General features: G+C 48.6%; 1 protein-coding gene across 1 annotated transcript; it reads left to right on the top strand.

Moving 5' to 3' along the window:
* Positions 1-10126: 10126 nt before the first annotated feature.
* LOC102015618 (apolipoprotein L3-like) lies at positions 10127-20757 on the top strand. Its single transcript, XM_005379148.2, has 4 exons — positions 10127-10212; positions 11679-11777; positions 15471-15660; positions 18658-20757. Exons 2-4 carry the CDS (start codon positions 11738-11740, stop codon positions 19493-19495), a joined length of 1068 nt encoding a protein of 355 aa, XP_005379205.1. The 5' UTR covers positions 10127-10212; positions 11679-11737; the 3' UTR covers positions 19496-20757.
* Positions 20758-23673: the final 2916 nt, after the last annotated feature.

Genomic DNA, 23673 nt, shown 5'->3' on the forward strand with positions numbered 1-23673 from the left:
ATTCACGCTGGTGGGAGTGGGTTGAGTTCAGAGAGTGGAATTAGCAGAAAGTGAGGATAGAACAAAGGATTTAAGGGAAGGGGAGGAATCTGCTACCTTGAGGAATTCGTGGCAGAGATAGTGAACAGGTGAGGCAGATGCAAGTATGGTCACCTTTTTCAGGATGGACATGTCCCTGTTATTCTCTGGTTTTCTGCCGTTCCTGTGGGAAATGGCCTTGCATTTCAGGCATCATATTCCAGTCTCTTCATTGTTATATAGAAAGAGTAGGGGGCCAGGGATGCAGGTCAGCGGCACAAGGGCCTGCTTGGCAGGCACAAGGTCCTGATTTCAATTCCTGGTACTAAAAAGACAAAGAAAAAGAGTAGGGGAAATTGGTGCTGTGTTTCATGGCTTCTCATGTGGGACATGTTCATGATGTGGGCTCCTTAACTGGGAGAAAGTTCTTGGGCAACAGGATGTTATGGCGGTGGTATGTGAGGTTAGTAAGGACCCAGACCCGGGAGGGACTGGAGTAGCTGTGCAAGTGGCTGCAGATATGGAGGTATAAACCAGCAATTTTGGCTAAGGATGACTGGACTGGCTTACCAGGGAGTGAGTTAACCACAGAGTCCTGTAGAGATGATCAGGGATCGTCAAGAGGAGCGACAGAGCTGCCACAGTGGTGGAAGGACTAGAAGGCATAGGTGTACAGGGGAGTGCAGGAAGGAGGATGATAATTTGAGAAGCCACAATGTCTGGAAAGAAGAGATCCTTTACCAACGTAATGAATGACTCCAAGGTGAGAGCCTCAGCATGGAACCAAGAAAGATCAAGGTGGACAAAACCAAGGAAGCCTATGAAGTGGCAGAACAGGCAGGGGCAGGGAATTCTGGTGTTTTTTGGAACTTGGGTCAGCCCGAGAGAAGTAGGGAAGATTACTTTTGACTTTCACAAGGAGTCAGGCAAGTTATTAGCAGGACACAGCTCCACGTGGGGGAAGGTCTCTTAGATGGACCCCTATCTGGGTATTGTAGATGACCGGGAAGGGTCTTGTGCACATGGGCTATAGCAACCAGGAGTTTATCTTTTTAAGTAAAATCCTTTTTTTAGTCAGACTGTCTTCAAAAGGCTAGGCGTCAGGAGAAGGCAGGAGAATGTTAGCAGTGTGTCATATCTCTTTTTGGACCTATTGCAGAACTGGGAGATAGTCTCCAATGAGGTGTTTCCTGGGCTGAGATTTGGCCCAAGCAGAAAAGTATTGCCATAAAAAAGGCTCAAAAAGGACTGTATCTCATAGGTCCCCAGGGAGTGGTTCAGATGCAAGGGAGAGCGATCAGAAATAGAGAAATCTAGACTTATGGAGATGGGGCCTGAGTTTTGTGAGTTGGGCATTGAGGAGGCTGTTATCTCTCTCTACTTTTTTGACAATAGATGCAGTTAGGGATGTGTGGACATTTTAGGTTTTTGAGCAGACAGGAGGGGGGAGGAGGGGGGAATAGAAGAAGGAATATTTCCTATGGAGAGCAATGAGAGAGGTAATTTTCACACCTGTGTGTCAAAATGAGAGTGGCAATAAGGTCCACAACAGATGTCTTCAGGTGGGACTCAGGGCCATAACAGGGTGGGAGTGTCTGGGCAAGTGTCCCCACAATTGACCAAACACCAAGGGAAGCCAGTTATTCCCAGAAGGTGTTTCCATGACCAGCTCTGGGTTTAAACAGCATGGAAAGTAGAACAAACCACTGTGTCCCAGTGGAGGGCAGGGGAGCACCAGGGACAATGTGTGAGAAGTGGGAGGAAGACATGAGTCCCTGAAGATTTATGAGATGAGTAGAGCGTGAGTGGGGCATGGCTAGTGCTTTTGATCATGTGTAGGAGTAATAGGGCCCCTTTGAAGGTGTGAAGAAACATGAGGAAAGGTCCTGTGATCTAAGGGCTGAGGGGGTCATCCTCTATGAGTCTGTAAAGGGGTTTAATGAGGAGAGTAAGCCAGGCACTCAGAGGCAGAACTATCCCATTATGCAGAGAAAGGAGAGGAGTTGTTATTTGTTGGTGGGGGTTAGGTACCACAGGGTTTAAGGGAAAGAATCTGGTTGATAGCATGGAGTTCTTGCACCAGTCTATAAGAGCCATCTGCCTCTTGTACTAGGAGAATGGGAGTTTGTATGGGGCATCAATGGGGTTTCGGAGACTGCGTTGCAATAGGCCAGAAACAATAGGCTAAAGTAACTCAAAAGCTGGGTCAGGGATGGGATATTGTTGTTGGGTAGGGTAGGAGTGGTAAGGCTTGGGAAAGATGGTAAGCAGTTGTTGGAATGAAGCCAGTGATGAGTTGGAAGTGTCACAGACTCTGGAATTGATATAAAGGGAAACCATAGGGACCATGGGGATGGTGGGGAGGGAAGGAGTCATTAGGTGGCTATCAGTGTTGATTCTTCCTGGGGAAGGTCACGGCAGCTCACAATGTGCTTAAGGTGTCTTGCCCTAGAAGGGGAGCAAGACAGGCAGGGATGACTAAAAATGAGTGTGGGAAAAGATGCTGACCAAATTGGTGCCATAGTAGGGGAGTTAAGCATCTGGAGACTTTACTGTCAATGCTCACAACCGTAATTGGGACCAAAGAGATTGGTCCTTGGAAGGAAAGCAACATGGATTGGCAGGCACCTGTATAAAATAAAAATAGGATGAATTTACCCTCCACTGTAAGGGTTACCTGACTTTGGCAACTGAGACATCCCAGGGGGCCTCTAAAGCCTTTGGGTAGCTTTAGTCTTCATTGCCAGGACAAACATTCTTGGAAAGACCTGTTGAGGGTTCCTGGGGACCTCCTGAATAAGTTAAAATTGATTTGAGCTGTAACAATCTTGTATAAAGAAGGAAGCCTTGGCAGAAGACTGATAAGAGATCTAAAGCATTGTTTTTTAATTTTTTGAGAGAATGAGAAAATATCAAAGAGCTAGTTGGAAAGAGTTGGAGTACTTTTTACCCTGTTAAAGACGTCCCTCTAGAGATAGACATGAGGTGTTCTCATCTTGAGAAGGTGTATAGATTTAAGTCTGGAGGAAACAAGGCCAAAGAAACAGTTAAGCAATCCTGGACCAAACAACAAAACCAACAAGGCTATTGTGAATATTATATATATATATATATATATATATATATATATATATATATATATATATATCACAATCTTGTGCTTCCTGAGCAGGTGGTATGCTGCTGAGCTATATTCCCCCAATCATATTTTTACCAGAAAGAGCCAGTAAAGAAAATGTCCAGGGAGTGTATGAATCTGACATGGCATTAACCTGTCATTTAATATCTTAAACAATCATCCCAATATTATCAAAATTATTAGGAATGTACGCACAACATTTAGCCTTTATAATTGCACAAATATCCCCTTGTCCTGCTGTTAGGATATCTAAGACCATCTGATTTTGGAGGATGGCTTGTCTTATTAATTTTATTTTATTTTTTAGGTGAGAGGGAGAAATATTGAGGTGTCCTCTACCTTGCATAATCACTACATTGGAGGCCATATAGGTAGATGACAATAGTTTATCTCTCTTCTTGGATCATAGTTTTCTGCTGGGTGTTTAAGATCAAGTTAAAATGAGACTTTGGCAAACAACAAATGGGACATTTGTCAATCAAAATTGACTTCTTGTTGTCTATCAAGGTCAGGTAAGCCTCTTCAGGCATTACTTTTAGAGCCATGTATAGAGACTCTCAGCTCCTCTGCCATGTCAGCTGTCAGGATAGGTCACAGTCTTGCTTGACCATGTCGATTTCTGTGAAAGCATGGGAGAGTCTTTTCTCTCTGGTGACCGTCCTTTGGTGCACTGTATATTTGTTGATCCCTGACTTCTTGGGTCCAGCAATTTCCCTGCTCAGGAGATTGGGTGACTCACCAAGGTTGTAGGATCCTATAGAAAAAGGTCTCTCAAGTCCTGGGTCTCCATTGACCTTGGAGGGCCAAGGCCAAAATATTGGTTGTTTTGTAACCCAGTTATCTCTCTAGTTCTGATCTTTAAACTTTAGTTGTTGAACACCCAGAAGAGAAGATGTTATATGTCTTAGATAGCATATGTGAAGCTCAAGTGTAAATTCCTTTTCGATAGCTGTTGTTCCCTGTCAAAGGCAAACAGTTGTTGTAAGCATTGTTAATTTAACCTCCTGGAGGGAAGGGTGGTCTCCAATGAAAAGGTTTAAAGTTAACTTTCTGCAAATTGGAGAAAAACTGGGGCTTTAAGAGTCTGAAGAGAAAGAGATCAGATGCTGGCTAACCTGGGAGAGATATGACAGAGAGAGAACCATGTCTTTTATTCCTGCCACTTTGTGTGCAGGTATAGAGAGGCAGAGAGCAAGGGAACTCTATGTGGTCTGGACTGTGTGTGGCAGAACAGTGGAGTGCCCGGTGGGAGAGCATATGGTGGAAAGTAGAGGAGCAGCATGCAAACTGGTCAGCCTGAGCCCCATGGCCTGCACCCATGGCTCTATGAGTGTCATTAGGCCTTCAAAGAGAGCCCTAGGTGGGATTGGCCTGAACACAGACCAGCTCACTTGCTGACCCAGGCAGACACTCTGTGGCAGCAGCAGGGAGGGTGGGGTAGCACAGCATGGCTTGGCCAGTGCCATGGCCAGAGATGAAGTAGCAGCATGCCGAGGCCAGTGGCTCACTGTGCACTGGAGTCCAATGGTGCAGGGTGTGGCAAGGAAGGCCCAGGCCCACCTTTTCCTTACCTAGGCTGGACTCAGGTGTCCTCACATGGAGGGAGGGTTGTGCATTCAGGCACTGTGGGAGGCTTACTGGTGTCCTGTGCATGCAGTTGGTGTGGCCTCACTCTGCACATGAGTACAGGTTGGACCTTGGCATCTATGGTGACACTGTGTACCTGCCAGGGCAGTGAGGGTGGTGAGTGGGCTCAGGGTGGGGAGAGCAAGGCCTGCTGGGGCAGGCACTGCTGCCAGAGGTCCTGGATTGGTCCACAGGCAGGGTGGCTGAGGCTGAGAGTTGTGTCTTAAGGCAATTGGTGGTGGTGGGGTGAAGGGAATTGGGTGAGGGAAACGTTCTGTGGCAGCGGCGCACAACCTGGGCTTATACTGGGCTCCATATGCTCCCCACCCCCATGAAGCAGAGGCCACACAGGTAACAAGAAGGGAGTCCAGCACAATGGGCAAAGTCTTACAAGCACAGAGAGCGGAGAAGGAGAAGTTTAACCTAATCTGAAGCTGGTGGGGAATGTCTGGGGCAAGGTCTAACTGTCAAAGTCCCAGGGTGGCCTGTGGAAGACACTGGGGGCTCTAGACAGGGCTTGAAGTCCCTCTAAAGAAGGCGGCCCTGAGTTCAGAGAGTGGAATCAGAAGGAAGCAAGGTTAGAACAAAGGGTTGAGAGAGGAGGGAGGGCTTTGCTGCCTTGAGGACTTTGCAGGGGAAAGAGCGTGGCTGTGCTTCTGTTTCTCTGGATGGGTAGGCAGGTGACATGGTTTTGCTCTGTGGTTTTCCTCGTGCCTGCTGGTAAGAGACTCATCCACTGGGTGCGACAGGATACAAAATGTTGATTTTTAACAATCCCTCCTTCCTAGAGTGTTTGTTTCTCACATTTATTCCTTTTCTCTTAAAAATGGAAACTTTTTATGCTAGCTGGAGGACTTGCATTTTGGATTAATTTAATCTATTGCTTATGGGAGTTGCTTCTTCACATTTCACCTGAAGTTCAATTCTTTCTCCACTGTGTCTTGCATTTATTCTGCACCTTTGTCAGAACTGTAGTGAACTCCAAACACCGGGCAGCCAACCCTAATACATGACTTTCGGGATGAGTCAAGGCTTGAGGTATGTGGTTGGAGACTTTTTATGATACAGATAGCACTCTTGGGACTCTGGGTCATGCCTCCTACCTTTACCTGAATTTAGGCAGCACCCCAAGGACAATCCTACTTCCAACGTCCTACAAGAAGCAGAAATAAGAACAAAGATCCAGAAATGTTTAAATCTCTGGACCACAGTACATACATTTTAGATCCCATAGCTTGACAAAGATTTTCCCTTCCTGAACTTCATTGACAGTTCGTACACAGGGCCCGCATGTCACACATGGGATGAAAAGAGAGTGAACTGTGGGAGAGTCGTGCATACTGGATTCCCTGGGGTGACCTGCGCACCGTGCATCATTTCTGTAAATCATATCCAGAGGGATCGACTGAGAGGCACCTGGGGCTGGGCGTACATCACTTAAATCCAAAAGCCTGACTGATGTCATCTCTCAGTTCCTCCTGCATCCCAGTACCACTTCCTCCTGTTTGTGCCAACTTTGCATTTACAGTGGACTAATCTACACTTCCTGTGCACACCTTCCATGTTAACTTCCACCGACGCAGCTGCTTTTGCTTTTACCATTGGTGTACACTTGCAATTCTTTGGTAGCCATTCAGAAGCTCTCATCCATGCCCTTCTGCCATGATATTCCTGCTTTGGAGCCAGCCAACTATGAATTGAAATCTATTAAACTCTGAGACAAGGGGCTGGGGATTTAGCTCAGTGGGACAGTGCCTGCCTGGCAAGCGCTAGGTCATGAGTTCGATTTCCGGTACTGGAAAACAAAACAAAACCAAACAAAAAACTTTGAGACAAATCACTTGTTCCTCATTCAAGCGGTTTTTGTCAGATAGTGATGAAAGTGATGTAGTATCAGATAGGGATGAAAGTGTAATGAATGCACTCACCCTGCCAACCCTTGCTTGGCAGTCCCGCGAAGTTTGTCTCTGCTGGTCACTTGATGATGTCAGAGGTCCAGTGTCACATGGTGACAACTCCCTCCACGAGGGAAGACAGAGGGTTTCACAGGAACCACATAATTCATTTTTAAATAACAAAGTTGTCATTGAAGGGATGCAGATTTCAGTTTTGCAGGATGAAAAGGGTTTTAGGGATGATGGTAGCTATGGTAGTACTGCAATGTGAACGCTATGAAAGCTGCTGAGCTGCACATTTCAAAAATGGCTAAGAGAGTGCACTTTACATTAGGTATACATCACCCATCGCTCCATAGAGAAGGGAGGAACAGATGAGGTGCCCGTCCTGGAGCACCCAACACTGTGTGCAGCTTGTGTGAGTGAGGCCCTCCTCTCCAGGGCTGGGCAGGGTGAGCAGAGTGGGTGCCTGTGTGTCTTGGCTGCGGACCCTCCCCTTTCCATGGGCGATGTGCAGCTCTCTGCCAGGTGTCTCCAGAGCTTTATCAGGGCCGACTTCCCACTGCATCAGGATCCTGATTCTCAGGGGGCAAAAACTGTTTGTAGACCTAAAATTTTGCCAGGTGCCCAATTGTGGAGCTGGAGACACCCTGGGTGACTTTACTTTGGGTGTCAGCAGCTGAGCGGAGGTGTTTTGTAGCAGGTGTCAGGACCTGCAGTAGAACGGTCTCTGCTCATGTCCCAGGAGATAGGAGACCTGTTTGTCCCCTGAACTGAGTCTGCAGCTTACTTTCAAGGCTCCACCATGACACATGTTCAACCTGTCAAAGATGGTCTGGTCTGCTGTGCGCTCTGATGAAGGCATCCACACAGTGGGGAGAGAACTCCTGTAGATCTATAACAGGTCCTGCATCTCACTGTGTGTTTGTGTGTCTGCTAGGGTAAAGACCTGCTAGTGAAACAGGGAAGAATCAGGGGAAGGGAGGTTACAGAAAACAGAGAAAAATAAAACAAAAGCTCCTTAGATAAAGAATGGAGGCCACAGACATCAAATGTACCAAAGTCAAATAGGTTGAGTTTTGGCTCCTCCTTTGACTTTCCCAATGAAAGCCACAGACTTTCTGTTTACCTCAGTTTCCTCACTTGCAGAATCAGACCCCATCCATATGTACAGTTATCATCTGTCTATTTTACACACAAAGGAAAAATCTAGCCCTTCAGGGAATTATAATACCAGTGTAATCAAAGAGCAGTAAAAGCCATGCAAGCGTTATTGTGTGGTCACTCACGGGCCTTCCTTCATGGCCGGAGTGTGAGCATGAGACCTCATCGACATTTGCAGGACAGGCCCAGGCCGGCTTGTGGGGTCTGTCCCCCTCCCAGCTCTCCTGGCGTCTTCTCCCTGGGGTGAAGCACAGAATTCCCCTGAAACTCAGCTGTGCGACTCACTAGGCTGGATGGGTAGTGGCCCTGCCCCGAAAGGTGCCCTATGCTCCTCTGCCCCAGCCTTCTACTACCCACTGAGCTAGCTGATTTTCTACCCTGCCTATGCTTATTTATCTTTGAAGACAAGATGCCTGTGGGCCAGAGGTGCTTCCTTAGCTGAAACTGGTGGCACCTGAGGTGGCTGTGGGTGTGACCACCCGGCAACCTCTCCCTTCATTCTAATCCCACTCACATGCTGAGCATCTCCTTCTCCCAGGGAGATGACCATTGACAGTGGCCATGGGGATGGCTCCAAGGAACAATCAACAAAGTGAAAAGAGGTGGCCCCCAAGTTCCAGGACGATCTCAAGCATCCCCAGAAAAGGAGTCAATGATTTCCCTCTCCCCATCCTCATTTTTTACACCTTACACTTCTGACTTCCCCACCCCTATCAGGTTGAGAAAATGGTTTTGGAGTCTGCCTCCCACTTCTCAGGCAGGAATAAAAGCCTCTTTCATTGCTCAGCAGGTCCTTGGCCTTCGTGCTGGTTCTGAGAGAGAGAAAGGACGGGGTTTTGGGTCAAACACTGGCACTAGCTGGGAGGAGAGTAGCAGACAGTTGAGTCTGGGCAGAGATGCTGGAGGGACTCAGAGGAAGTGGGCCATGACAGCTCCAGGGGAGAGAGGGTGCTCTGGAGGAAGGCCCTGCAAAAGTAAAAGACTAGGGGCCTTGTTCAGTTTGCAGTGCAGCACTTGCCAGCATTTGCAAGGCGCTTGTTCGGTCCCCAGAGCTACCTCCTCCCAGTCAGTGGACAGGATATCAGCAGCAGGCATCCCCAAGCATGCAGCAGGGTGCAGGGCATGTGGGTGCTGCGCGGATGGTGAAAGAGGACAGGGAGGCGGGCGTGCTGGGAGAGGGTGTGTACAATGGATGAGGTTGGTACAATCCCTAGGGGTGCCGGGCATGGGATTGGAGGGTCCCTCCATCTGTCAGTGGCTGGTCTTTCTCACTCAGCCAAGGTGGGCTTGTTAGAAGCACCTGGCCTGTGAGTTCTGAGCTGGCTCCTTTCCCCAGTCAGCAAGGAGGGTGGGGTGAGGGAGGTGCCCAGCAGGAAGTTGGGTAATCATGAGCTGCTCAGAAATTCTAAGTTTCGCTTTCCCTATTGGGATCCTGGATCTCTGCCCAGAGGATGCCTGTACTCATTGCTTAGCCTGCAGCTGGCGACAAGACCGGCACAGCTCAGCAAGGCTCAGTCCCAGCACGGACAGAGGCGGATTTGTTGTCAAGTTGGGAAACCAGAGCAACATTAGTGTCCCCAGGTTGTAGATGAGCTCAGAGAGCTAGGGAATGGGCCCCAAATTACACAGTTCAGCAGCAGCAGATAACTGGATTTGTGCCTAGGTTTGTGTCTGACCCCTCCTATCCGTAGGACCTTCACAGGACACAGAAGACCACACAAATGGGTCGTGACCACTGAGAGGAGGAGGCTATGCTGGAACCTCTGTTCTGTGCCCTGGGGAACCCAGAACACAGCTGATGGGGAAGGGAGGCCCCCTGGCTGGGCTGAGGCTGCGGCCAGGACAGAGCCAGGGAGGCACCACCGGGCTTCTTCCCAGGCACCTCCCTTCTCCTCCACCAACAGCCTTTGCAGGAACGGAGCAGCTGGCAGGCTCAGCCACAGAGCCTTTCTCACTGTGTCCCTCACTGGCACCCGGCTGAGGCTCCAGACAACAGTCAAAGTGAGGCCAAGAGTGAGAAGGAAGGATGAGACCCAGGGTGCAGACTCACTGATGATGTGTGCAGTCACCAAGACCCCGGGTCTTTCTGCCTCACCCGTCCTCGGCCTCAGCTCACAGTCCCAGCATCACATGACCTCAGAATGCCAGTTGTCTCTGGGTCAGGCAGGGTTGGATGCAGAATAAAAGTGAAAGTGGCAGCCACCTGTCCTGTCACTCCTGTCCCTTAGAGTAACAGGACCCGAGAAATGTCCCACCTGACTTTCTCTTGTGCCTCACTGGTCAGGGATGGGTCAGATGGTCTCTACTGATAGCTAGGAGCCCAGGAAGGAGACACCCAGATGTCCTGTGGCCGAGGGTAGGAACAGCCAGGTGAGTGGGGACGAGGGTAGCTTTGTACTTGGTGGCCAGGCATTCGGTGGCCATGGGAGCCTTGTGGTACTGAGACAATGTCACAGAGCAAAGAGCTGGATCCAGATGTGACCAGACCTGGTGTGTCTTAGTAAGAGACAAGGACTTGCTGGGAGCTGTCCCCACCTTGGGTGTGCCTGACAGGGACACTTCACACCTGCATGGGCTTATTCTTTCCTTCTCACATGCAGAAGTCATCTGTGTCTCTGAAGGCAGTATCCTCATCTTCAAGTCATGATGGTCATTCCATGGTCAGTGGAACAGGTGGAGTTCCTGTATTCCTTCAGGGAGAGGGAGGAAGGCGTGCTAGAAAGAACCCCCTGTGGATGGGTCTCAGGTGGGGTGGGTGCAGGAGGCTGTGCAAAGTGAGGGGTGCCTCTTTCTATGGGTATCTCAGCAACCCTCTCTGTGGAGGGAAGAGACCAGAAAAAGGTAAAGCTGTTCTCGATAACAAAATTAGAGTCATTCTTTGTAGCCCAGAGAGTGTGTCCATGGCTATAATAAAATTCCTGAGACCAGGTCATCTATAAAGATGAGGATTATTTACCTCATGGAAGCTGGAAATTCTAAGAGCATGGAACTGTCATCTCCTAGAGGTCAGAAAGGACCTTATTGAGGCACCCTAAGATGGTGGACAGTATTGCAGAGCAGGGGTACATAATGGAGGAAAAGTTCGCACAAGGAGAATGCTCTGCACCATTGTTCTTACACAGGATGAAAAACACTGTGAGCTGCAATACGGAGGGCAGGCAGCAGAGAGCGGTGGGCAGCCGCAGCAGTACAGAAACAAGGCAGCAAAGACTCAGGCATCACAGGGCACAGGGAAGTTTACTAAGACAGGGCCATAGGCACGAGGTACCGGATATGGTTTTGGAATGAGAGGCATCACTGACAATAAACACACACAGTGAGCATACATGTGTGTTTCTTAGGGAGCAGAGTGTAGTCTTCAAAATGTGGGATTTGGAGCTGAGAGTACTGAGTTCAAGACCCGGCCCCTGAACCTCTATTAGGCTCATTACCTGATCTTCCCGATGGCTCCCTCAGCTTTAAAACAAGCCATAGCTGTCCTCACCCCATGGGGTGTGTGAGCCCTGAGGTGCAGGAAAGGAGGCTGCACACTGCAGACCCTCGATAAACACCAACCAACGTCATTAGTGAACACGGGTGTTTCTGGCCAGGTTCTTAGCAGGACCTGAGGCCTCAGCCAGGCAGGAGTTAGGACAGAGGGAGCTGGATCAGGATGACTGCCTTCCTTTAAATAGCAGCCGAGAGCCTGGGGGGCAGAGCTCACCCTGGGCGACATCTATTTTGAACTTCACTGCCTTCGTGGATGGAAGCCTAGGAGAACTAGCCCCTGCCTCTCATTGCCTTTGCTCCATCTGGCTGCCCTTCCATTTCATGACCTGTTTGCTCCTCCCCTCCAGCCTGGACACCCTGGTGAGCTGGAAGGAAAACTCTCAGAGACACCACTGCTGCTGACATCATGGCTACTGCTGGAAATGAGGCCGGCGCTCCCTCCCCAGGTACTCAGCTTCCTCTTCTCTGGGGGATCCTCTCTTCCCTCCCATTGAAGGGCATCTCTGGGGCAAATCCATTATGCAGAATAGTTGGGGATGCAAAAGGGGATCCTCTGAGGGCCATATGAATCTTCTGACCAGAGCCTGAGGTTTCCCTTCTGAGTCCTCTCCTCAGGGACAGGGCCCAGGTGCTCACTTTCTCCCCAGCCCTCCCCCTTTTTTTGGTTTTTTTTTTTTTTTTTTGGTTTTTCTCCGGTACAGGGAAACGAACTCACGACCTTGCGCTTGCCAGGCAGGCGCTTTTGCCACTGAGCTAAATCCCCAGCCCCCCCAGCCCTCCCCCTTGTCAGGGCTGCAGCTGAGCATGGGACTGTCTTGGGAGGCCCCTCCCACCTGTCCCAGGCACTGACCCTGGGGTATTGCCCACGAGGAGGCAGCTCCCTCCAGCCCCTGCCCTGTGGGGCCCCAGTGCTCCTCCAGGCTCAGGAGGAAGAGTGACCCAGAGTGCCATTGCACTGGAGCCCAGTGAGACCTTTGCCACCTCACACCTGTGTGACTTGGAGCCCCTCCCCTCCCCCATCACCAGAGAACAGTGTCCTGCAGGGTACTGTGAGGCTCAGCTATAGCAGGGTGAGCTCCTTGAGTGTGGGTCTCTCCCCTCCTGGAACTCTGTTACATTTTTTGCCCACTCTCTGCCTCCTGCTTCACCCACGGAGCTGTGTCCAGCACCTGCCCTGCCCTGCCCTACCATGACAGGCACCTGCTCACCAGGTGCAACTGCTTCCACACTGAGCTGGTTCCAATGAGCTCTCACAAAAGGAAAATCTAAGGGGAAAGGAAACAAGCTCCTCCCCAACGAGCTCCTCCTTCCCTCAGTCTGTTTTCTTCCCTCCACTCCACACCTAGAACCAAGTCCCTCCTCACTTCTTCTCCAGCCCTGAGAGCAAACTGTGCCATCAGGAGCGATGGCGAAGGACAAGGGAGGGGGAAGACTGGACCCGAGCAGGGCTGCGGCTGCTGGGCTCCCGGATGAACCTTTCTTGTGTAACAGTGGGCAGCCTGGGCCCGGATCCCACCGGAAAGTGTGTTTCCTGACCCCTGCAGAAATTGTCTCCAGAGTCCCAGGCCAGCTGCCTGATTCCTGACCAATCAGGGCCGGCTACTCCTTTCAACCCCAACTGATAAAAGTAGTGGTGGAAAGCAGGGAAGGAGCCTGGATGGGTGCAGCTCTAGGGAAGACACGAGGCCCTGTGTGGTCAGCCCGGCCTCAGAGGTGCTGTGCTGAGCCCCGGCTTCTACAGACAAGGGGCCTGCAGTGTGCACAGTCACACGGCCTGTGTCAGGGGGTCTGGTGGCCGTTGTCTCAGCACTGGGCAGGCGGGGCTTGTGCGAAGCGATGAGGAAGTGTCCACCTTGCTGTAGTTTCCTGCTGGACATGTGCAGGCCCCAGGAGGAGTCAGTGCTTTCACAGAGGCAGCCTCTCAGCCTTGTCCAAGATCACAAGGGTCAGAGAGGAGAGTCCAGCCCCACCTGCTCCCCGCCCACCTGAAGAAGTCCTCGCTGCCAGGCTCAGAGCACAAGGATCCTGTTTGCGTCACAGTTTTACCCAGTAGTGCATAGCTTCAAACATTTATATATTTTTAAAATTCTAACCAGTAAATTCTGAAGTACATTGCATAAGTCAGAGCAGCATTTAAAAACATGAACTGTTATAAAAAATTGGCCAGTTAAATTTGCAATTAAATGACGAGCTTTCATCTTCCAGGCTTTGGGCAGCCACTTTTCCTGGCTGGGTCTCAGTTTGTTGATGAAGTAAGAATAATGTGTGTCTTGTGAAGACACAGAACAAACGTTTTATATTATGTCTCAGCAGCACACAGGAATATACACTGGTACCCAGACCCTCGCCTGTAATTCCGTTACCTCCTGTCCTGCACACACACACTTTCTGGGTGACTCAGGCAGTAACTCTGCCCTCTGCTGACCTGAGAACACTTACAGCCTTTACACTGTTTACCGCATTTAAGGTGAACATTTATTTCCATGCCAACACATTAATGTATCTGACTGTCACGATTAGCAAGTAATAAACCACGTGTGCTCTGTGTTTTCTTTCTAAAGGATTGAAAACTCTTTTTAATTGTCTATATCAAAGTATATAGCTGGGTGTGGTGGCACATGTCTATAATCCTAGTACTTGGGAGGCTGAGGCAGGAGGATCGTTGTGAGTTCGAGACCAGCCTGGGCTACAAAGTGAGCTCAAGTCCAGCCTGAATTGCATAGTGAGACCCTGTCTCAAGAAGACAAAAAAAAAAACAAAAAACAACAACAACAACAAAAAACAAAGTATATAGTAGAAAAAATATTTGAATGTTCTCAACACAAACAAATGAGAAATGTTTGAGGTGATAATGTAGAATATTCCTTGAACTATCACACTGTACTTCATAAATACAATTGGTACGTGTTCATTAAAATAAATATTTGAAAGGTATTTTTAAAAGATTAAAAGTCTGGATTCCGGGCATATCTATGTCCCATGGATTAAGAGGTTCTTCTTTCCTGTCTTCTCTGTCTCTAAATATACATGCATTTACTCTCTATACTATGTCTTTAGTACAGTGCTTTGTCAGATCACAAACTCAATTCTCAACCTGGTTCTGGTTGTGAATCGAACTGCCTAAGAACTGAATCAAATTTCCCCATCAGGTCAACACTGAAGCTCAGCACTGGCTTTGATTCAGTTCTTTTCCAGCTCTGTTTGCCACCAGAATCCTGGAAAGGATGAAGTTCATGAACCGAGGTGCCACTGTATGTGTAATGTCACCTAAATAATTTGCAAAAGCAACACACAATCTTACTGTGCTCCACATGCTCTAATATTTAAAATTCTATTTCCTTTTAAAAATGATGCTCTTAACCCAATGAATTAATTTCAGAATATAACTGAGGGACTGAAACTCACATTGGAAGATGCGGGTACACACCAGGTGACACACAGTGCGCACAGAGTAGGTGACCTCATGCGTGGAAGTTTCCCACTCTGCAGGCTGAGGTTCACTTTCTGAGCTCTGTGCTGAAGGCGCTTTCCCGGTGTGCTAGTCCCCTCCTGGGACCGCCACAGGGTCCACAGGCTGGCAGCTTCAACAACAGAAGCCTCTTTTCTACTGGTTCTGGAAGTGAATCCATGATGAAGGTGGGGCAGGGCTGTTTCCAGTCAGGGCTTTTCCTGGTTTGCAGGAGTCTTCTCACTGTGTGTGCACATGGCCTTTCTCTGAGCATGGGGAGAGGGGGAGAGAAGAAGAAGAAAAGGAAGAAGAAGAAGGAGAAGAGGAAGGTGAAGAGAGAAAGAGAGGGAGAGAGAGAGAGAGAGAGAGAGAGAGAGAGAGAGAGAGAGAGAGAGAGAGAGAGAATTTGTTCTTATAAGGACACCAGTCCTACAGATTAGGGTCCTACCTTTACAATCTCATTTGATCTCTGTTATCACACCTCCGGAAAGCCCTATCTCCACACTTGGCCACTGGGGTTGAGGGTTTAACATATGAGTTTAGGGGCCACATTTTGGTCCTTAAAACTAGTGTCTCCATCTAAAGTGTCAGATATGACAGCGGCTCCATAATGAATATGAACCACCTGTGCTCAAAGCTGTTTACACTCTCCTGCTCTGTCACTGACCCTGTTCCTTTCTTCCTCCACCAGACAGTGACAGCTTTGTAGAGGTCGACATTGAGCATATCCTGGACACACTGAGCATTGAAGATGTGCAGCAACTGCTGAATGAAGGTTTCACCTGGGAGACATTGATGGAGATTACCGATTGGTTGAGGTCACCCCTACGGGGCGCCCCAGCAATGCTGCCAAGATCCTCACTGGAGTGGTATTCTCAGAGGTAGACACATCTCATCCAGGCGGTTCCTGTGGCAGGGGTTCAGGATGCCCCTTTCCCACAGTCCCTGAGGGACATGATCTCCACATCATTCCCTGGCAGTGAGTGGCCTCAGGGTAAAGGGAGAGGGCACCCACGGCAGGCAGCTCCCTGCTGCCAACTGTGAGTTATGTGGCCTTTGCTGGTCCCTTAACCATGTTCTGCCTTAGTTTCTTCATTCATCAAGTCACCTTGTGAGAAAAGTAGGCTAGTGCGTGAAGATGCTGAGCATGTGGCTGGCACACAACAGAGGCTGAAGCGAAAGTAACTCTGACAGGGCAGTAGGGAAGAGAGCAGGGCTGAGGCTGCTCCTTGCAGACGGGAGCCAGGGAGGACTTGCCTGAGAATGTCGTATAAATGTAGACCTCATCAGTGTGTTTCTGGGATTCTGGCTCAGGCCATTTATCTTTGCATCCAAGGAATTGTACCAACACAACAGGACACTTAGTTTTGAGGAAGTCACTTGTGGTTTTTGTAATCCAGGCTGCCCTTGAATTCCTATGTTGTCCAGGCTGGCATCAAACTTGCCATCCTCCTGCTTCAGCCTCCTGAGTGTTGGGAGGGCTGGTGTGTACCACCGTGCTAGGCCAGGATGCAGAGAGCCCACCATGGAGTAGGATAGAGCTGGGTGGACCCTGGCTGACCATCAGCTGCAGGGCTGCAGGCTGATGCCTGGGAGACCAGGACTGTGATGTGTTCAGTGGGAGCAGAGATTCAATCTGATGAGACTGTAGTGAGCTGGGAGTCAGAGGGGGAAGACAGCTTCCCAGAGGCCCACAGCAACCTGTGACAGGGTCAGAGCCAGGGCCCAGGATGGAGCAGACGGGGTCTGGGATGGAGCAGTGATAAGAAGCCTGGGGCTGCAGGGCTGGACAGAGTGAGAGAAGGCGGGTGCTGAGGCTCAAAGCACGAGGAGTCCCGGCCTAGCAGAGGATGCAGTTGGAAAGGGCTTGTTTCCTGCCCTTGTCATGACCCATCCCAGATAGCTCAGAGGGTTGTGCTCTAGAGTGGTTGTCTCCTCCAAGTACCCTGGTCCCCAGGGAGTTCTCTTCTCCCATTTGGGAACCTCTTCTATTCACACAGAGTAGCCCTGACCATCAGGAAGAAGTGGCTTAGTGTCAGACTGCTTGGGTAGAATGGTTCACAGCTTGTGTAGTTTGCTTTGTGTAGTTTGCGAGTCTGAGGACACTGGGAGTCCACAACACAGAGAGGACTTTCTGTATTATCGTGTGCAGTTTCAGGGTTCTCAGGCTCTAGATGCAGAGATGGGTCTCAAGGTCTCCAATTCACTGCATACAGTATTTGCACAAACTCATGAGAAGTGTCCTGGGCTAAGGGGTCATTTCTGCTCATGACATCATCAGAAAGGTCCTGGTCATAGGGTCAGGTGTGTCCAAGAGCTGCAAGGTAGGTAAAGAGGATGGATCTAGGGTAAAGGCCAGGTCTCCTCCTTCCCAGTCAGTTCAGGCAACAGCTGGATCCATCAACCTTCAGCTCAAAGTGCAAAGGGCACCAGATACTGGAATAGAGTGGGTGGGAGATCACCTGATTTTTTTTATCTCTTTTGCCACAGAGGGTTTCCTTTTTATATCTTATTGCTCAGAGTGAACCAAACTGCAAAGTCCAAAGGCACAGTCTCCCAGACCAGCCTTATTTTTGAACCAACTGAAAATCTGAGAACTCGCTGAAACCCTATGCGGGTGTGACAGTTCACTAGAGGGACTCAGATAATTGCTGCACATGTCTATTACACACTTACAGTGTATCACGGGGACATCCCCAGGGTAAAACCAGTCATAGAGAGGGCACCAGAGTGCAGAGTCCGACAGGTTTCAAGCACAAAGCTTGCATTTTCCACAGGACACAGTGTGCTACCACATGTGGTGCATGATATTCACAAGGGCATACCGGGCTGCAGGGCTCAGCCTGTGAAGGAAACATCACCCTCAGGCATGGCTGAGGAGGTGCTGGATGCACTGGAAAGCCAAGGTCAAAGCCTACTGGAAAAGAGGGTCAGAAGATCCTAACAATGTTTTGGTCCTGCCTTGTTTTCCAGACTTCAGGGCTGACCTGAAGTTTACCTGCTCCTGGAGGTCAATCCTTTTAGTCTGCAGTCTCTCTGGAAGCCAGAAATGATCCCAAAGCCCCTAGGATCTTTCACATAGTAAGGATGAGCATCCATTATAGGAAATCCCTGGAATAAGGAGTGTTTTCCATGATAGATGTTTTCTGATTTTGCAACATTTGCTGATACATTAAGAGATAGCTTGTGAATATGCTCAAAAAAACCATGACATTCATTTATGTTTCTCTACACCTTGTGTGCATAGCATGGAGTAATTTCACACAATTTTTTCAGCAAGATTGTGTTTTGAATGTGACTCATCCCTTGGGTGAGGCATGGAACTTTCTACTTGTGGCATTATGTCCATGTTGGTGCTCAAAGGTTTCAGATTCTGGTGCTTTTCAGATTTATGTTTTTGGAGTAGGAATGCTCAGCCAGTATTTTCCCCAGCAAGCACGGACACTCCTAATAGTCAGGAATTCCAGGGACCTGAAGATCACAACCTTGTAGCTGAGGGCAAAGTGCAGGTTTCCCTTTGATTAAGGTTTACCCCTCACTATGTATTAATACTCTCTGAACTAAGGCTCTCCCCACTGTTGTTCAGTTCTCTGTGTTCATCTGCAGAGTTCCTGCTCCACAAATACATTACTCATCAGGCACTGACCTTGCATGAGATGGTACTTTATCAAATACCCACCATTAAAGGGCATCTGAAAATGATGTACAGTCATGGGCCCCTTTATGAAATAATGATATCTAAAAGAAAAATTCTGTGCATCTGTGTAATCCTTCTTCACTTGATTATAATGATCCTCTGTCATGTATGCAGGATAGAGCTTACACAGCTCATTTTCCAAACAGCAAAACTGCTTAACATTTGGTCTTTACTCTTCCAGGGAGGAGGCAGATGCTGTGCGTGAGGCTCTGACTGAGCCTGAAGCAGACAGTGATGAAGACTTTCAGGCAAGGGAGATGTTCTTGAATGCATTTCCTCTTGTGAAAAAGGAGATGCAGGAGGGCATAGCCAAGCTCTACACACTTGCAGAGAAGGTTGACAAGTTGCACAAGGACTGCACCATCATCAACATGGTGGCCAGCTCCAGCAGTGCTGTCTCTGGCATCCTCACCATCCTTAGCCTGGCTCTGGCACCTGCGACAGCACGTGGCAGTCTGTTGCTCTCAGCTGCTGGAAAGGGGTTCAGAGCAGCTGCTGCTGTGACTGCTGTTTCTGCCAGCATCTTAGACCACTCAAGCAGGTTGTCAGCACAAGCTGAAGCTGGACGCCTACTGTCAAGCAGCACAGACACAGAGAAGGAGGTTCTACAGTTTGTGAATGAGGTCAAGCCCAGTGTTGTTTCTGCAACAAGGATGTTTATGCAAGCCTTTGAAGACATTGAGAAAAGTATCAGTGCCACTAACGTGGTCAAATCCAAACCTCGGTTACTAGCCAAAGCCAACCACCTCATGAGAACTGGCGAAATCTCAACCCGAAGTGCTGAGAAGGTGAAGAAAACCCTTGGAGGCACTGTTCTGGCAATGTCCAAAAAAGCCCGGATCAGGGGTGCAGAAGATGCTGGTGTTGCCCTTCTGAAGGATGTATTCAACCTTGTGCGTGACTCAGTGCATTTGCAGGAGGGGGCAAAGACAGAATCAGCTGCAGAGCTGCGGAAGCAGGCTCAGGTTCTGGAGAGGAAATTGGAGAAGCTCATCCAGATCCATGAGAGTTTGCAGTGACTACGTGACAGAGGCCCCAAGCTGTGCAGGGCTCAGGGCCCAGGTGCATTTCAAGAGTATGTACAAAGGCAGAAAGTGCTGCAGAGGGGAAAAGAGGATGAGATCAAGTTTATGCAACTGGGTGTTAAGGAACTGTACATTTTTGTGGCTGAGCCCAAGCTGGGAGGGGTTAATGCAGATGAAGTGGATTAAAGAGAAGGCAGGGCACAGGGGCTTGAGATAAGGGAGAAGCAGTGACTAAAGAGTGTGAGAGATAGGAGGAAAGAGTTCTTTTTGTCGTAAGGATTCACTGGGGACCTGGCTAGAAGCAGCTGCAGGAAGAAGCAGTGGGAAGTTCAAAGACGGATGCGCAGAAGTTGGAAACAGCCAGAGTGTGTGTCTCCTGCCAGGTGAACTGGGCTCCCTGCAGGTTTGAACTCAGTTCCTTGACTTCCGGCTGACTTGAACTTGGTCCACCTCACCTGATGCCAGGAGCTGCTGGATGGAGACAACAGTTGCTTTGCATTCCGAGGTCAGTTGGCCCCTCTCGGGGATGCTCACTGGCTAATCCCACTCTTCTGGGCATCTTTGAATCCAAATAGCTCACCAGCCATTGCCGTCTACTGCACCCACTGCTCCGTTGCACTGGTGCCTTTCTCTGCGGAGGCTCTGGAGTTGCCAGTAGTCACCATGCACCTCCAGGTTCAGATCATCCTTCCCACACTGTGTGTCAGGGCTCAGGGAGAATGCCCTGCTTGCCACCTCCCTCTTTCTTGTTGAAGTCTCTTTGTTTTCCCCATGGACTTCAATTTTCACATCAGATCCTCCCTAGATCCCAGTGACCCATCCGGACACAAATGTCAGAGAGGCTGTTTCTCTGCTGTTCACCATGCTACCACCTTCCCAGAGGCTGCAAGTGTGCTGATCTTACCACAGCCATCTTGAATCCTAACTGATATCGTTGTCCCTGAGGAACATTTACCTTCTCTTCCCTGCACTGTTTCTCATCATACCATAGATAAACACAACCATTATTTGGAATTTTATTTCTATTTATTTATTTCTACACAAAATTTATTTGGAATTTTGCTGCCAGATCCAGGTGATATCAGTCCCAGGAATGTCCTAATGTTTTTGATGTTAGCTTGAGAGAAACCAGGTACCTTCCAGCTTGGATGGGCTCACTCGGGTAAAGTTTATGAAGATCCATCAGTCTTGCTTCTGCCCTTGAGCAAGGTTCTGTACACTGACACTCAGTAAAGGTTAGACTGTCTCATTCTGAATCTTTCTGCCTATTTCTTTGGTCTGAGTGCATCTTCTTCCTTGGGTAATCAGTTAATTTATACCTAATTTTCAGGGAATAATCAGTTTATATTTGTTAAATCAGAACATGAGATAGAAAGAGCCAGACAGACCGGAGATATTACCTTGTACAGCAGCTCCTTCCCAACTGACCAAAAACCTGAGGTTCAGAGAGGTTGATCTCTTGACACCCACCTGACTGAGCTCTACAGACCTCCAGGTTTCCCTGACATATTCCCAGAATCTTATTCCATCTCCCTCAGAAATTAATGACTATTCCAGTGCAAGACTTGGAATTTCATTAGAATTTCTGTGAAAAGAGGGCTGGACACATGCCACGTGCTCCATTAACACTGCTGTCATGATCACCACCATCACCATTATCAAGAAGTCACAGCCTAAGCCAGGCACAGTGCTGCATGCCTGTAATTCCAGCATTTGAGATGCTGAAGCAGGAAAATTTTTAGTTCAAGGCCAACCTGACGACAGAGTGACAATTTGTCTCTTAAAAGACGGAAGAAGAGAAGGATGAGAAGGAGATGGAGACAGAGAAGGAAAAGGAGAAGAAGGGGAAGGGGGAAAGGAAGAGAAGAGGGAAATGAAGGGGAAGTACAAAGGGAAGGGAGTGGAGGACCACCAGGGTGACGCTGCTTGAAAGACAAGCAACTGTCTCCATTTTGGCTAATCTGACCCTATTTCCATGTACGGATACATACAGAGCTGGCTAGGACTTTTCCTTATCACTTCAACTGGATTTAAGCAATGCGTATTGGTCTGGCCAAGGTGGTGATGGTAACTTTAGAACACAGCAGGCGTGTTTCCCGGACTCCTCATTGTTCCCTTGTGTGAGCCGGGATGAGGTGGGATGTTGAGCCAGTGTTCCACACTGTCAGCTGGGATCCAGCCTCCTTGGGACAGAGGTTATGACTTCCTGGGGCTTGAAAGATTACAAGGCAGAGCTGAGGCACAGACCCAAAAACATTAGATACTATCTCAACTGTGTTATGCAGATTACACTTTCTGCACATCCTTCTCTCTGCATTTGCAGAGGTGATTTCAGGCCTCCTGCCTAGCCCAGCTCATGGTACCTAGTACTTCCCATGGTTCTCACAGTCACTCATCCTCAAGCCACTCCTTTCTTCATGAATGAATAAAACCTGGGTTCAGCCTTGGGTCAAGGCCTTTGTTCTAGATATGAACATGGCTGGACTTAGGAACCCTTGGCTCCCCATAACTACAAATATGCGTTAATGTTTTTATTCTCACCATGTTCACACTGGAAGTGGTAGATTGGAATTAACTCACTAGAATTCCCATAACTTTTCATGGGATTACAAATGTAAACTTCCTGGGCTGCAGCGAGGACCTGGAGGGCTCTCTACAGAAAAGGGCAAGAGGAGGAGTTGTGGAGAAGAGGAATGGAGGGAGCAGGAGGTTGTTACTGCTAGACTAAGGCAAAGGTGAGTTGACTCTGGAAAACAGGACTAGAGAACAAGGAGGAAACAAAGTGATGTTGCCAGGATGGGAGACTGTGAAGAGCACAGACAGAGGAATGCCTGTTTGTCTTTTATTTTTATATTTTAGTAGTAAGTGTTTTGCAGTACGTAATGATTATATTCACCATGCGGAGTTAGTACATGTATATAAAACACCTTAATTCTTTTATTTCCCTTCCTTCTACCCTCCCTCCACCTTCCCTCAATCTCTAGGTCTCCTTTTACACTCCTCTTTCTTCTGTGTTTCAGCAAGTATAACTCTACTTCCTTCCATTTTCAGCTCTATCGTGTTCCTGATCTTCCCATTGTTTGTTCCTAAAATTTGTCTCTTTTCATGCTGCCAAAGTATATTTAGTCCAAAATATACACTTTCTTCCTATTCCCACACTCTCTACTCCCTTCTTATCACTAATTTCTCTAGATTCTCCAGATAGACTCCAGATTCTTGACTGACTTTGACCCACTTGCTATCTGCATTAACATCTTCCTTAAAAAAAATCTTCTGTGCATTGTTCAACCACAAAAAGTTCAAACTCCTTAACACTCATTTGCATAGACTTTATCTTATCCTCTATATTAATCATTTTTCTGATAGTTGGAAAAATACCCAACACATTCAACACACAGTTGGAGAGATTTCTTTTGTCTCACAGTTTTAGTGGGTTCAGTCCATGGTTGGCTGGCTCCAAGGCAGAAACCACAAGGTAGAAGGGCCTGATGGAGGGAAGCTGCTCCACCCATGGCAGGCAGAAGTAGAGAGAGAGGAGAAGAGTTAGGTAGACGAATAATCCCTTTCAGGTCACACCCACCCACAGTGATCCTCCCCTTCTCCAATTAGGCCTCATAGCTTAAAATATTCAGGCATAAAATCATCAATAGATTAATCCATTGATGAGTATAGTGCCAGCAGGATCCAATCACCTTCCAAAATCCCTACCTCTGAACACAGGAGATTCTGAGAGACATTTTAGATCTGGGGCTTCAAGAGTGTGAAGAGAAATACGTCATATGCTGGCTGACCTGGGAGAGATCTTACAGAGAGAGAACTATGCCTTTTTTGTACCACTCTGTGTGCAGGTATAGAGAGGCAGAGAGCAAGGAAACTCCAAGTAGTCTGGACTGGGTGTGTGGCAGAGCAGTGGAGTGGGGGTTGGAAAAGCATATGGTTTAGAGTAGAGAAGCAGCATGCAACCTGGTCCACCTGAGCCCCATGGCCTGCACCCATAGCTCTATGAGTGGCATCAGGCCCTCAGAGGCAGTCTTAGGTGGAATTGGGCTGGGCACAGAGCAGCTCACATGCTGAGCTAGGCAATCACTCTCTCGTGGCAGTAGTGAGGGCAGGGTGGCACAGCATGGGTTTACCAGGCAATGCCTTGACCCAGGGCAGTGGCCCACTGTGCA

This window comes from Chinchilla lanigera, unplaced genomic scaffold (assembly GCF_000276665.1).
Source record: "Chinchilla lanigera isolate Chin_1 unplaced genomic scaffold, ChiLan1.0 scaffold00012, whole genome shotgun sequence".
Lineage (NCBI taxonomy): Eukaryota > Metazoa > Chordata > Mammalia > Rodentia > Chinchillidae > Chinchilla > Chinchilla lanigera.

Excerpts from the sequence above, each read along its gene's own strand:
- LOC102015618 (XM_005379148.2), top strand. The coding sequence starts at position 11,738 with ATGGCTACTGCTGGAAATGAGGCCGGCGCTCCCTCCCCAG. Across the intron at positions 11,778-15,470 it reads GGCCGGCGCTCCCTCCCCAG|ACAGTGACAGCTTTGTAGAG; the intron begins GTACTCAGCTTC and ends TTCCTCCACCAG. Across the intron at positions 15,661-18,657 it reads CTGGAGTGGTATTCTCAGAG|GGAGGAGGCAGATGCTGTGC; the intron begins GTAGACACATCT and ends TTACTCTTCCAG.